General features: G+C 36.1%; 1 protein-coding gene across 2 annotated transcripts in view; it reads right to left on the reverse strand.

The window, feature by feature from the left end:
* Positions 1-16,123, reverse strand: part of rcan2 (regulator of calcineurin 2) — a 78,488-nt gene that overhangs the window by 22,806 nt on the left and 39,559 nt on the right. The window contains exon 1 of one of the 2 annotated variants that reach the window (XM_051875458.1): positions 6,823-7,040. The exons of the other annotated variant lie outside the window; for it this stretch is intronic. Within the exon in view, the coding sequence (XP_051731418.1) occupies positions 6,823-6,909 (87 nt within the window). The 5' untranslated portion in view covers positions 6,910-7,040. Of the gene's footprint in view, positions 1-6,822; positions 7,041-16,123 lie in introns of those variants that run through there. 2 annotated transcript variants of the gene reach the window in all.

Below are 16,123 nucleotides of genomic sequence, written 5' to 3' on the forward strand. Positions count from 1 at the left end.
CGATGGCTCAGTGAGGCCTCCATTGCCAGCAAGACAATTAACACTTTCAGCTGCCCAGAAAGGTGCTAAAGACATATTTAAAACAGTTCATGTGACTACAGTGGTTCAACCTTATTATAAAGCAACGAGAATACTTTTTGTGCACCCAAAAAACAAAATAACGACTTTTCAACAATATCTAGTGATGGCCGATTTCAAAACACTGCTTTGAAGCTTTACGAATCTTTTGTTTTCGAATCAGTGGTTCGGAGCACGTATTAAACTGCCAAAGTCATGTGAACCATTGAAATTTCAAAACACTTATAACGTAACGAAGCCTTGTTTACTGAAATCACATGACTCTGGCGCTCCTAACCACTGATTTGAAACAAAAGATTGGTAAAGCTTCAAAGCAGTGTTTTGAAATCGGCCATCACTAGATATTGTTGAAAATTCGTTATTTTGTTTTTTGGTGCACAAAAAGTATTCTTGTCGCTTTATTTTATTAAGGTTGAACCACTGCAGTCACATGAACTGTTTTAAATATGTTTTTAGTAACTTTCTGGGCATCTGAAAGTGTTAACTATCTTGCTGGCAATGGAGACCTCACTGAGCCATCAGATTTCATCAAAAATATCTTAATTTATGTTCTGAAGATGAACGAAGGTCTTACGGGTGTGGAATGACATGAGGGTGAATAATAAATGACAGAATTTTCATTTTTGGGTGAACTAACTCTTTAAAGCCAATCTTTAAAGGGATAGTTCACCCAAAAATGAACATTCTGTCATCATTTACTCACCTTCATGTCGTTCCAAATCTGTATAGCTTTCTCTGTGGGGACACAAAAGATGATATTTTGAAGATTGTTTCAGTGTTTTTGTCCAGTGTTTTGAAGGTCAATGGGGTTGAATTTTGTTTGGACCCCATTGACGTTGTATGGACAAAAACAGTTGAAAGATTCTTCAAAATATCTTCTTGTACGTAATGGTTTAGAATGACAGGGCTGGTAAATAATTACAGAATTTACATTTTTGGATGAACTCTCCCTTTAAAAATAAACTAATAATTCAATAACAGTGTTTTTAGGCATGAATATCCATTTTTCTTTACTATACAGAATGATGCCTAAATTAACTTGTTGCATTTACGATTGATTTTAGTTTTTACCACCAACTGTTATTTTATTGGAAAGCTTTCAGAAAGATCTATTGTAGAACAGGTAGCCTTTAGTTGCAGTATTTATTGAAGGTCAAAATAAATGAGATGTAACGTGCAATCACAAACAGGTAAAGGATGCATGAGGTAGCTGAAAAACATTAGGTAATTTGCTATGAGGTTGTGCGAAACGGATTCGGACGGGGTAAAAATCACAAAGTACGTCAGTGAAACAATTTTACCTGACCTTCTCAAGAACATGTCCATTTTAGGTGAGAGTGAGCATTAAAGGACCAATCAGGGTGAATTATATTAGAAAGAGAGGGAAAAATCATTTGTTTTGGAAGCAGCCAAGCAGCCATGTTAGTTTATAAACAGCCTGTGGTGACGTCTGGGCCGCTGTATGATCTCAACCCACTAAAGCATGAAATTACTGTGCAATGACACACTCAGTTAGCAGCTTTTTGCTTGACAGATAAAAAATACATAAAGGATAAGATAGATGCTAAAAATAACACACATTAGCCCAGTGACACCTCACTTCACATAGATAGTTGCTTTCCTGCCAAGATGAACCAAAGCAAGTACAAACTGCGTCAGATGACAATACTAAAATGTAAACAGCAGATATGGCTGGAGACTCCATTAGTATGGAATGATTGGCCTTCCCATCAAGGAGAAAAAACACGAGGTGCTATGCTTTCCACTCTTTTTTGACGATGGTGTGGTAGGCATGTGGGCATTTAAGAAATTACAGCTATTCTTCGGCCAAACCGTGTGTTTACTGTTCACGTTGTGGCTTGAAAACGTTCTTAATAGGGGGTGGAAGAGGGGAAAACGCAAACTGAGCCTAACCTTAACATTAATCCTGAAATGAATGTCAAGTTTAACAGTCCCCTGCTTTTAATCAAGACCAGATCCTCGCCTTGCTGGGAGATGAATTAGCCTCAGATGGGGGAGGAGAAAAAGGTGCATTTTTCTTTGCATGGAGAGACACTATTCATCTTACGCAGATCCAGGTCCTCTCAAGCTCATTCTCCTCAACTTTGACCTCGGTTAAATATAACTTGAAAAGTACGACTATAAAACAGTGCAATGTTTCTCTTAGGACTGCAAGCCTATACTACACAAATACTGGATCTAGTATAATGCGGATATGTAAAAAATCAGATGTATAATAAGGGCAAAAAGGGGCCGAAGATCAAAACACAATCTTGAGAGTCTTCTAGCAGGACTATCAAATGCTTACTGACAAAGGTTGAGAACAGAGAAAAAAAATCTAATAATAAGATAATAAATATCTAATATTTGGATGCTTATTTGGTGAACTGATATGACAGAAAATGGAGTCGTGCTGCCGTGCCTGAGATGTTCTTACTGTTATTAGAGGAAGCAGGTCACCTCCATGGCACCCAGAGAAAATAAAAGTGACCTCCTGACTTGCAGTGTTCCCAGCGAGGAGCAAATAAATGTGGAAAGCCCAGAAGACCCACTGCTCTTCCTGCTATTACTCAGCATTATGGCCCAGCTGAAACTCGGCCCAGTCACAGCGCAGGCAATGTGAAACATGTCACGAAAAACTCATGAGGCAGGAAGAGACAGACACAGGGGGTCAGAAACACTGCATGATCTTATAATGGTGAATAGGAGGGATCCATATGGGAAAGATAAAGAGGTAGCCTATTATATGAGACTGGAAAATATTGGTCTCAGGATCAGTCTATATTCTTGACAACGTTAAAACTTTGTTAAGTCTTCTGAAAACATATGATAGCTTTGTGTAATGCACAGTACTCAAAGTAAGAGGGTAGAGGGTTAGCAAGTCACATTTTTGGTTTGTTCCTCAGACAAAGCCATCATATACTGTAGCTTCTGAAGACTTGCAATATAGTGCACAAGTCCTATTGACATTTTTCTTTTTGTGGACTATGAATGGTTGTTGTATGGCAAGAGCAGTGTATCATTTCTTCTTTTTCAAAAAGAAAAAAATAATTTTTACATCAACATTTGGCATGTTTTTCTTTCTTTTTTTTTTAGCCACCAAAACAATTGTTTTTCTGCTGTCATAACCTAGGCCTTGTGGGTGGGAAAAAATAATATTTACCAATAACTGTACACCTTAAAGGCCTGTTCACATCAATATTCAGCACAAAAATGTGGTCCGATTTTCACATGTGATTGTCTGTTCATACCAATGTGAAAAAAATGGTAGACAGGCTGAATGAAAAATGTGATTTCACTCTCTGACAGTAGGTGGCGCTTATGGAAAAGCAGAAATACTCCAGTACACAAAGGGCTGCTGAAGTTTCCATTTCCGACACCTGCTTGTCATAGAGAATGGCTGAATCCCAAATGGCACACTTCTATGCACTTTCGGTCTTGTGGACTTATAATGGCTGCCGCGTGCGCATGTCAGTTAAGTCCACAAGACCGTAGGGTGTCCCATTCATCATACCAGTCAAAGGGGCATTACATGACGAAAGTGTGGACTCAGAGGAAGACTGTGAGGGTTTAGGGTGCCATTTGGGATTCAGCCAATAGGACGTCAAACAATATTTACATTTTCAAACATCCGTTCTGATTTTTTAAAGGTTTGTCAGAAGGGCTTTTCACATAGCGCTTAACCCCAGATTATCGTCTTTCTAAACACCACTTTTAACCCCGGGGTAAAGGAATATTTCACACTTGTAATTTAAAAGTGGGGTTAACACTGCTTTTTACCCAGGGTTATGAAACCCTGCTCTGGAGCAGGGTTAGCACTGCTTTTGCGGTGTTGACCCTGTATTGCGGTGCCAAACTTGTGCAGTCTGAAACGATGCGGTGTTAGAATGTTACAGCTAGGTGCTTAGCAACAGACAACCAATCACGTTCTCATATTTGCCTGCTTTGGTCACAGAAACACTTCACATTGTATATAAACAGTAAATTCAGCATTTGAGAGAAAAAATGTCAAATGCTGACAGAAAACGCGACAATTTAAGTGAAAAAGAGACCGTTTCATTCTTACCTTTGTTGTCCGAAATGTCCATTCAGTATAAACTCGATAGTACAGTCGGCAGGGTTTAACCCAGGGTTTTGTAATGTACAGCGTGAAACGTCAGCTTATGAATACCCAGGATTAATTGTTAACCGCGGGTAAATTAAGAGCAGTGTGAAACGTGAAGCAAGATAACCCGGGATTCCATTTACCAGGGTTTAGAATGACGCAGGGTTAACTGTGTGATAAGCCCTAGAAAACACTAAATACTATTGTACAGAGACAACATATCACTATCGCTTAGCAAAATACTGTTTGTGAGCGACACCAAGTCATTGTGTAATGTAACACCAGTGGCTCTTGTGGACGTGACCAAAAGCATGAATATCACTGGCCAGTTTTTTTTTTTTCGCAGTGTAATTAAAAAAAAAAAAAGGGATTAGAACACAATCTTTGTAAAACAAAAATTGCATTGGCGCCATGTGTGAACACATGCATTAACAGCTGTTTGGTCAAATTAAAATGTTTATCAAAACCGGGGAAAAAAATGTAACCGAACATTCGTATTGGTGTGAACTAGGGCTGTAAAATCGTTTAATCGTGATTAATCGCATCTAACATAAAAGTTTGTGTTTACGTAATATATTTGTGTGTAAATATATTATTATATTTATATATATTATATACAGTATATGTGTGTGTGTATATATATACATACACACATATATAATATATATACAGTAAATGTAATAATGTATATATATATGTGTGTGTGTGTGTGTGTTTGTGTGTGACCTGTGCTGGCAAAGTGAGTCAGAATGCACACAGGCTAATTTCGAGCTTCAGGCAAAACAAGTAAAAATTTTCAATTTTGGTCGAAATTGAGGTTTTCACAAAAATGAGTTCATTAAGCCTTCGTCTAGTGATCCTAATGCTCCAAATAGCAATTAAACATCTAAAAGTATCTTTATTTGTATGTTTTCTGAGAGAAGTACCTTTCCTTTGACCATAAAAAATGCTGTTTTTCTCTGCTCGCTTCTGGACGACTGGCGCTTCCTCTCAGCACAAGTTTGGTATCATTTTAAAGCGCAGCATTCCAACTTTGTGAATATTCATAGCGAATTCTCGATGGCATGAGTCTGAACCAATGAAATGTGATTTTCAAACTCATGCTGATGTAAACAAATCGATCTTACTCGCGCTGACTGAGATCCAAAGCGTGCGCACAAAGACGCCTCAGACAGCGTGCAATACAAATATACACAGAATTACAATATTTAAAAAAATCATGGCGAGTATTCACGCAAACATTATCTGTTATGTCTTAAGTGAACGTTTGGTTAACTGCTGGGAAAAACATCTGATGTGTAACATTATATTAGATCTGTGTGGTACAGTTGGTCTTAATATATAGGCTGTCTGTTTCATTAATGTTAATCAAACAATTGTGGAATCATGGAAAAAAAAAAGTTGAATATATATTTTTTCCTATAGATATGGGTTTTGACTTGGTTTGTGCCAAATTTGGTGGTTTTACCAGGGATTTTAAGGTATGGTTGCAAGGGTGATTTGTTTTGGAACCCTCAGAAAACTTTAACTCAACTTGACTTTGCTGACTCTAGCGGCCATTTTTTGTCGGATTCCAACAAATCATACATCATTTTGAGGGTTTTTTAATAGAAAATGAGACTGATTTTTGAAAATTTGCTCATTGTGACTCATTTTGCCAGCACGGGTCACAAACTTTTATGTTAGATGCGATTAATCGATTTTACAGCCTAGTGTGAACAGGCCATAAGCATTCCACTTTTCAGAATCCAATTAAATGAAATAAAGTCCCATCCTACATTATTAATTTTCCTTTGTAGATGCTTCCATGATGTTAGACAAACAAATTCCAATCTATTTGTGGATACATAGTGCTTAGGAACACTGATAGTCATCTTTAAAAAAAAAAAAGAAAAAAAAAAGAATAGAGAATCTCCTTTGCTACCGACATTCCTTCCATGCACGACGAGGACACACTGCATTAAAACTGTCATCACATGTTGTCAGGACAAAGAGATATGCCAAAGATCCCTGTGGCCCCATCAGATCTGACCCTGATCGCCGAGCTCTAATATTTACTAAATTGCCAAGTACAGTATAATGCAGTTCAATTAAAATAGATTCCACTGAATCCAAAGGGTGCAATGAAGCATTATAAACACCCATCCAAATGAAGGATGGGGAATCAATAGTGACCTTGTAGGTCTGACAGAGTCTTTGATGTGAAAGATGAGAGTGTCACAGACTTCAGAGAATGATGGTCAGTCGGGCAATAGTGTGACGCACTGAGATTAAGTGTATTTTTTGTAATGAGAGGTGTGCAGCGTGAATGAAAAGAGCTATCACAACAAGTGTACGACTCAAGGCAAACCTCTTCACAGACAATCTACCAATGAGTGCAAAAGAACCGTTAGACAGAAAATCATTTAAAGAGGCGAATTTACAAACACAATTACTTGAAAGACAAGAAAAAGCACTTAAATTTCCATCGATGAACCTTTCAGTGCAAAAGTGGAGTGTGAAACTACTGTAATCAGTCTTTTTCTATAGATATCCATAATGAGGCACTCTGTTATATTTACATACAAACACTGTCTAAACTGTCTACGCCAACCCTTAGCCGTATATTCCCTAAACAAGGATGGAAGTTCCTGCCCTACCTTGACCTCCCGACTGGTGAACACCTCCACGTCCACCGCACAGGCGATGAGGGTGGAGATATTACAGTCCACGCTCCTGGAGGGCATGCTGGGCTCACTCAGAGTGAAGGGATGACCGGCCCCTGACAAGAGTATGTGTGAGCAGCGCGTCTGAGTGCTTGGATGTGCTGCTTTCTTGCTCTGAACAGCCTGCTGTAACTCTCAAATAGTGTGTGTTTGTGTGTACGTTCAGCAGGCGGCAAGCGGAGCAGGAGCCCCCACCTCTCCTCTCTTTCACTCCATGCAGTGACATCACTGCCTCTCTTTATGAATGCTCGCTTGCACTTGCACAGAGCTGTTTTTTTATTTATACGCTAAGTCTTTTCCCCTCTCATTTTGTTTCTTGGGTCCAAAAACAATTTATGTGGTTAAAGTGTGAAATACACTTTCCACCTCTTATTTTTGTCAGTTTATTCCTTCATCAGTCTGATAGGGCAAAGGAAGACAGGAGAGTGACTCAGCACTGCAGATTTATATCGAGTCGCATCATAGACACTAGTGAGCGGATGGAAAAGAGAGGTCTGGAACAACAAGGACAGCAAGAGAGAGAGAGAGAGAAAGATGAGGTCTGTGTATCTCGGCAAGACAGATGTATTATTAATATCTCACTCATTTATGTGACATCATTCTGCATGCAACAAAAAGGCATTCATAGGGGAGTCTTCTAAATTTAGGTGGCTATTTTTGTCTCTGAAGCCTGACGTCATACTCTATTGATGTTTATCTGACAAAATGTTTGAGTAAAAAAAAATATATTGTAGTACAAAACAAGTTAATAAGTAAGCAGGCTGACGGGGACTTGTCTGGGTTAAAGGGTTAGTTCACCCAAAAATGAAAATTCTGTCATTAATTACTCGCCCTCAAGCCGTTCCACACCCGTAAGATCTTCATTCATCTTCGGAATACAAATTAAGATATTTTTGTTGAAATCCGATGGCTCAGTGAGGCCTGCATAGCCAGCAATGACATTTCCTCTCTCAAGATCCATTAATGTACTAAAAACATATTTAAATCAGTTCATGTGAGTACAGTGGTTCAATATTAATATTATAAAGCGACGAGAATATTTTTGGTGCACCAAAAAAACAAAATAACGACTTATGTAGTGATGGCCGATTTCAAAACACTGCTTCAGGAAGCTACGGAGCGTTATGAATCAGCGTGTCGAATCATGATTCGGATCGCGTGTCAAACCGCCAAACTGCTGAAATCACGACTTTGGTGCTCCGAACTGCTGATTCGACACGCTGATTCATAACCGTTATTGTTATCTGTGTTATTGATAGTGTTATCTGACATAATTAAGATTAATTTTTTTTCTGACACAGTTTAATTCTGAGATCTTGTCATATTACCATTTTTTAAACTATAGTGAATAAACTGAATTAATAAATGTTTTGAAATTTTGGTTTCACTGTGTGTGTGTATATATATATATGAATGATATATATATATATATATATATGAAATGAATGGACATGACAATGATTTGAGTTGAAATTATTTTGAAATATGAGAAGAAGATTTGAGAGTGATTTGATCTACATAAAACTTGCACAGCCTATGAAATAGGGTGGCTGAAACATTGATACATTATACAAACAAATTTGACTTTAATGTCAAATTTGGCCAATCAGATTAGAATCCAGGTAATAAAGGAATATAAAACAGGGTCAGAATGGAAAAACAGACAGAATGGGGACAAAAACAGATGCATGTGGGATACAATCAGAAAGGTCAGTGCCCGTCCTAAATGAAGCATGCTAAAAGACTTCAGACAGTTGAGTCATCACATTGTCTGCACTGCGTCCCCAGAAGATCGTGTTTACTTTTCCAGCACTCCGAGGGCACCAATAGAATGGACCTGTGCGAGTATGTTACGTTGTCCCTTCTTGATGGAAGCACTGGTTTTATCGGAGTGAGTCAATAAATGAACAGCTTAAATGACTCTGGCACCAAGGCAACCTTGAGAGGGGAAATGGCCTCACTACATAACACCTGGTGCAGAAAAGCCCAGATGGAAGCTGCTAATCTAAGCAGGCTTGACAATAATGGATAGCTATATGAGGGTCCTGGTATATACGCCAATTGGGCTCGCTGATAGTGACTGTGCAAATGGCATGAGGGTCCTTGAGGATGACAAGGCTAGAACAGAGTAATACTTCCAGAGATGCCATGAGACTTTTTTAATTAAGAAGAGAGGACAGCCATGACAACACCATCACTAACACGCACACACAAACACACTGTTAGATGGATTGAATGCTATGTTATGCACTACAATGTCATGCATTTTGATCGGTTTGTATTTGAATATTTAGCAATACTCCTCAAATATATGCTATTTTATACTTATAATCAATTACTTTATAGAAGTATCTTTAAGTTCAATCATTGGACTGATAATTTGATTACATCATTTGCAAAAGATGCCAAGTATACACACCACTGTCTTTTGATTTTCAAATGCTTTTTTGCTTCAAATCAAAGCTTGTAATGTTGTGATTCATATTAGATCCAGATGGTTTGGTTCAAAAAAATTTTAATAAAGAATTTTTAGAATGTCAATGTGGAAAATAGAATGTCTGTGGAGAAAATAAATGGGGGGAAAAAAACTTCTGGAACCCAGGCCGCTGAAAAATTGAGATTTCACTGTTGAGCAGTGTTGGGGTAATGCATTACAAATAACTTGAGTTATGTAATCAGATTACTTTTTCAAGTAACTAGTAAAGTACTGTTGTGTGCGCTGTGTAAACATGATTCTAGACTAAATGTGAACATGCATTTACTCAACTCACACAAAAACATTTAGTATTCCTCAAAATGAATAAAAACAGTGAAATGCAATCTCAGAATTTTACGCAAACCTGTAATAATTAACAATATTAAATTACACAAATATACTTTATGTATTTAATATCACTTTGCTGTCTTTGCTGCTGACCTTCAATGATCTAATTCAACCATACCAATAAGCAAAAATTACTTTAGATTAGATTTAGAAATAAGAGTGTTGAACTTCCTTCTCCTGTATCCTATTCTTCTTTAATCCAGAATGGCAGCACAGCGGAAAGGTTTGTTTGAGCAGCGCCCTCTACTGCACAGGTGTAAATATGCACTTTCCTTCATTACATATTTATTTCACTTTTGGTGTGAAAGGGCCTTAACATTTGCCAAAAATATAACTATTTTTGTTGTTATTAAAAAACAAACAAGCAAGCCAAGCCCAGGTGAGAAAAAGTAACGCAAAAGTGATCTAACACATTACTTTTCATAAAGAGTAACTAAGTAACGCAATTAGTTACTTTTAAGGAGTAACACAACCCGATCTCTCGGCAATTCGTACGTATTTTACGAGGTGGCTAAATCGTACGAATCCGTACGAACTCACTTGTACGAATTTGTATGTTTTTTGCTAAATCGTACTTATTATACGAGTTGCCAAATTCGTATGAATTCGTACGAATGACCCACCCCTAACCCCACCCCTAAACCTACCCAACACTGGGGTTTAGACAAATCGAATTAATACGAATGAGGTCGTACGAATTAGCCACCTCGTAAAATACGTACGAATTAGTCGTGAGATGGCGTTGGTAATGCATTACATTTAAAAGTAACTTTCCCCAACACTGCTGTTGAGCCTTATTGAAATTAATTTAATTGGAATAATGCCTTTACCTAAAGTGCCCCTATTCTTTCAAGACAACTATTTATATTATACCAAATGGGGCAGAGCATTCACTCTAGACATCCTTCAGACAACCTTGGACTTCGTGTTAAAGTTCTCTGAGGAGATTGCGACTTGGGGAATTTATATGCTAATCTTTCCCCAACATTTTCTCCAAGCATGTCATGGAAATGGTGCTATGGCTAGTCTGTGGGCTCAGTTTCCTGTCGGTTGTGAGATGTTTCTTCCAGTCTGGAAAGGCTTTGGTCAGTTTGATAGGTCAGGTGATAGTTTCTTGACAATTCAGGGGTTGCAGGCGGTCGATTCCATCATTTTAGCTCTTAGCTCTACACACTAAAAGGGTCATATAATTTGCAGCATGCTATCTTTGCACTTTGATCCCTCTCTGGGCAAAAAAGATAAATTCTGCACAAGTAAAGCATGTTATCCAAAAGCAACAAGTCTTGGGTGCCTTAAGAAGGTGTGCCCTTCCTCATCATCTGTACTTTTCCTGTGGTGTAATGGAAGAATGAACAAACATTATACTTGCCAGATCAAAAGTTCATATACCAATATTTCATGACATTTAAATCTACATGCTATAACCAAAACGCAATCATGTTTGTTAATGTTATTAATGAAAGTCATTATAAAATGTTACAGAAGAATGTCATTGTTCCTTGTGACCTTGTTGGCGGGAGGCCAGTCTAAAAACTAAAATAATATTTGACCGAACTACATGTTTTGAATAAGAGGAAGCTATGTATTCAATTTGAAAGGTTAAAAACTGAGTCCATGCACTTTACAAGAATTGTAAACACATTGTGAAATTAATTTCATGCCAAGCAGGATGAAGGAGTTCAAAACGAAGCAGCAGATAGTGTAGGAAAGCACAACGGATCAGCGGGCACTCAACTTTGTTATATAGGAATATATGTGTATTTTTTATTTTTAATATGCAATATGGGGAAGCCAGGGTTAAATTGGGCCAGAAGTCCTTTTTTTTTGTGTTTTATACCTTCTTGCATTAAAAGTATTTAGTATTTATATTTATAGTATTTATTAATATCAATCAATTATAATATTTATTGATATTTTGAGCTAGCTTTTTTATATTTTCAGTTTTCATGTTTATTTTAGTTTAAGTTTTAGTAATTTTGTTATGTGCTTTTGTCATTTTTATTAGTTTTTTTTATTATTTCTATTTAGCTTTATTTTTATTTCAGGTTTAGATTTAGTCATTTTAGTACTTCAATTTAAACCTATTTTATTTATATTCTAACTTTCGTTTAAGTTTTTTATTAAATATTATTTCAGCTTTATTTCAGTAAACTTTTTTTTATTTATTATATAGTTTTAGTTTACAATAACAGCTGATTAAAAGCACAGATTTTGGAACAGTGAGATTTTACTGTGGGTGAGACTAACCGGTGTTAAGTGAAAAGAACAAAAAAAAATAAAAAAATGAAATGTGGCTAAATGTGTTGCTGTGCCACAATGTTGGCAGATAGTTAGCACTACAGACTCTGATTAGTATGGACAAGATGGGATTTATCACTTGGGGCTTTGTCGTGTAGTACTTGGGAAGGATACTGTGTTAAGCACACCCTGAATCAACAGTTTGTCATTCAGAACATCAGTACTCTGCTCACTTACACATGAACTAATCATTTGCTGAGTAAACAGGGTGCTCATATTGACCGGTAGTTGCTCTTCCACTCGCTCCAGAACAAATCATGATAGAAATCGTGTTCTTCCTGCTCTATTGTCACATTAGAACTAGCTCATGCTGGAGCATCAGGTGATGTCAGACAAGATTGGAGACCATATGACATAATAAACATGCAGTCTGACTGACATTGATGCAATCAACCCTTAGTCATCCAATACTTTCATTCTCTCTCCCTCTCTCTCTCCTTCTCTCTCTCTCTCTCTCTCTCTCTCTCTCTCTCTCTCTCTCTCTCTCTCTCTCTCTCAGAGGTTGGTCACACTCTACAGGTGCAGAATAGCAATAGCAGTGGCAGTATTTTCTGGACTCTAAACCAATCTATCTGGGCTTTGTTATGGAAATGCTGTAATCCCCAGTTCCCTCCAGCACAGCGCTGAACACAGTCTGCAATAAATCCACATACTCAGAGTCAGCGCACAGACGCAAATACACACTATGCAAAAAAAAAAAAAAAAAAAAAAAAAAGCAACGCGGTGGTAAAAGCTGACTTAAAGTAGATGATGGATGGAGTGCAAACATTTTGAATGGTCATTTTCTTTTTTAAAGGAATGGATACTTTTATTAAGCAAGGATGCATTCAATTGATCAAAAGTGACAGTAAAAAACATTTATATGTAACAAAATATTTAATCAAAGAATTCTTAAAAAATAATAAAGCAGTACAACTGATTTCAACATTGATAATAATAAGAAATGTTTCTTGAGCAGTAATTCAGCATATTAGAATGATTTCTGAAGGATCATGTGACACTGAAGACTGGAGTAATGATGCTGAAAATTCAGCTTTGCATCACAGGAATAAATTACATTTTGAAATATAATAAAACAGAAAAAAGTTATTTGTGATATTTCACAACAGTACTGTTTTACTGTACTTTTGATCAAATATATGCAGTCTTGGAGAGCATAAGAGACTTCTTCCAAAAACATTTATACAGCCTTTGTTTATTGTTGTGTATAGAAAATGACATGCTCAGATTTGGTGGAAAAATACATACAGTTAATGCAGAGTTCAGCTTCACAGTATATTCTTTTTGCAGTTATAAGTGTAGGTTTGTGTGTGTGCTAGCATAAGTGGGTACAGGTATAAGTGAGTACGACTATTAGCACAGGTCACACACATCAGGAGGGTAAGAGTCACAGGAACAGTGTCTGAATACATCCATTATGCAGGAATGCTCTGCATGCAGAGCACAAAATGAATACAGGTGCTGAATACTTATTCAGAGTTCACCGCTTGGCACAAACACACACATAAAAGATGTCCCTGTTATCTCAAAATAAAAGGTCCGAAATATCACCTGTATGAGTGAAACACATAGTTCTTATTTTACAATTCTTATATTTTTTTATGGAATATTGCAGTATTTATTATAGATGATTTATTTTTTTTCAAAATTCATGAGATCACAGCAACGATCCATTCAATTCCTGATGGACAAAATCAAGTCCCACCCGACATTTTTTCTTGCTCGAGAAGCCGTTTCACTGCACTGTAAAAAAGAATAGTTGGTTTAACTTAAAAAAGTAAGTTACCTGGTTGCCTTAAAATTTTGAGTTCATTGAAATTAAAAATTTGAGTTAAAACAATGAAGGTGATTGATTTAATCAACAGAAACTCAAAATATTATGTTATCTGAACCACATTAATTATCTAAGTTGATTTGACAAAAGTAAAAATGTTGTGATAACAAATCATGAAAATAATTTTTTACAGTGTGGATATACATCACAATGGGGAAGAAAAGACTATCACAACGTTTTTTTCATGCCGACTTTAAATTAGGAACTGAACTTCAAAAGTATTTTAAATACATTCATGTCCAAAATCAGAAACCACATTGTAAATCAGGGATTGAAAATACTACAGATTGATATTTATTTAATTTTTTATTTATTTGTTAAAAAGGAATTATTAAGATATACATTAAAAATCTGATCTTGCCTTACTTGCTCAGACAACTTTATTTTTCAATATACTTCTTTTAGGACTTTATTTTTACTATTTCTCAAACAGTAGTACAGACAAAAATGTCAGAGAGCACAAAATTATATATTGTCCATATTGTGAATATTTCATGTTTCATGATTTTAAAAACATTATGACATTATATCATAAAATAAGAATTATTTAAAATCCAGCACTATTTCCAGATCAATAATCAGATAAGCACATCTGTGACATTGAATTTTTGTAGAATTGAAGCACAAAATGCCCTTTGGAACATTCTCAATTAATCATAGAGATAGAATAATCATCAGGTTTTACACAAATAAATTATTCATTATTTTATGTGTTGATAGTGTTAACAGACATAAACACATGTGCACTCACACATTCACACTCCATTTGTGAGCACTGTTATCATTAAATATACCTAAAGGAGAATCAGGTGACCAGATGTCCTTTATTTCCTCTCTGGACATGTTTAATTTGATGAAGCAGATAGTGTTCGTGCGTCTGCAGGGAGCGGCCGGAGAGAGGAGATTATTAGCTCAAACTGAAACCACCTGAATATACTTCACAGCAGACTCCTGTGTGTGTTTAAGTGTTGAACCACTAGCGATCTGCAGCAATAGATGAAGATGAAGGGAGATGAAGAGTGTGTGTGAAAGGCCTGTCTGGAATGATGATCCGACGCTGACCTTCCGGGGGCATGTTGAGGTGAAAGAAAGAGGGTTTTGAGAAACTGAGAATGTGTGTGAGGGATACACTTAGCATATTATCATGATTTTGGTGCAGTACTTTTCGTATTCTTGGAATACTTAGATTTGGAAATTTTGTGCGTGTACAAACAAAACAAACATGAGATAATATAGCATACTAAATATATATATATATGTGTGTGTGTGTGTGTGTGTGTGTGTGTGTTTCTGGGGACCATGTACCATACTACATACTTTTTCACAGACAGGAATTTAGAGAGATTAAAAGAAGATATTAAGATAAAAAGAAAAAAAATAGGTATTTGAGACATTTAAAACATTTTAGGTATTTTACCCCCAAATTTAGTGTAAACAGGTTAAATATTGTTGGTCAAATAAATGTACACTACTGTTTAAAAGATTTTATGCAGCAAAGATGCATTAAATTGATCAAAAGTGACAGAAAAGACATTTATAATGTTACAAAAGATATTTAAAAAATGAATATCAAATAAACCTATTTCAAATAAATGCTGTTGTTTTGAACTTTCTATTCATCAAAAAATCCTGAAAAAAAGTATCATGGTTTCCACATAAAAAGTAAGCGTCACAACTGTTTTCAACATTAATAATAATAATAATAATAATAAATGTTTCTTGAGCAGTAATTCAGCAAATTAGAATGATTTCTTAAGGATCATGTGACATTGGAGACTGGAGTAATGATGCTAAAAATTCAGGTTTACCATCTCAGTAATAAATTACATTTTAAAATATATTAAAATAGAAAAAAGTTATTTTAAATTTGTAGTAATATTGCACAATATTACAGTGTTTTGATCAAATAAATACAGCCTTGGTGAGCATAACGGACTTCTTTAAAAAAAAAAAATCATACCAAACCCAAACTTTTGTATGGTAGTGTATATGTAAAATAAAACATATTTTTGTGACGGAAAATAATACTTTCTTATTAAAACTGCAGACGTATACATTTGAACAATACAAAAAAGTTGGTGTACAATACATTTTATATAGTAATATGCTATTCCATTCCAAACATAGCCAAAGAAAAGAAGAATAAATGTGAAACAATGTGACAAGAGTGTTTGGAATGAAAGAGAGCAGTGAAATATGGAGACAAACACACAATGAGAATGAGAGCGGGATGAGGAAAGGAAGAAGAGAGGACAGCAGCGAGCTGATTAATGTCACTG

Source organism: Ctenopharyngodon idella, chromosome 20, assembly GCF_019924925.1.
Source record: "Ctenopharyngodon idella isolate HZGC_01 chromosome 20, HZGC01, whole genome shotgun sequence".
Taxonomy (NCBI): domain Eukaryota; kingdom Metazoa; phylum Chordata; class Actinopteri; order Cypriniformes; family Xenocyprididae; genus Ctenopharyngodon; species Ctenopharyngodon idella.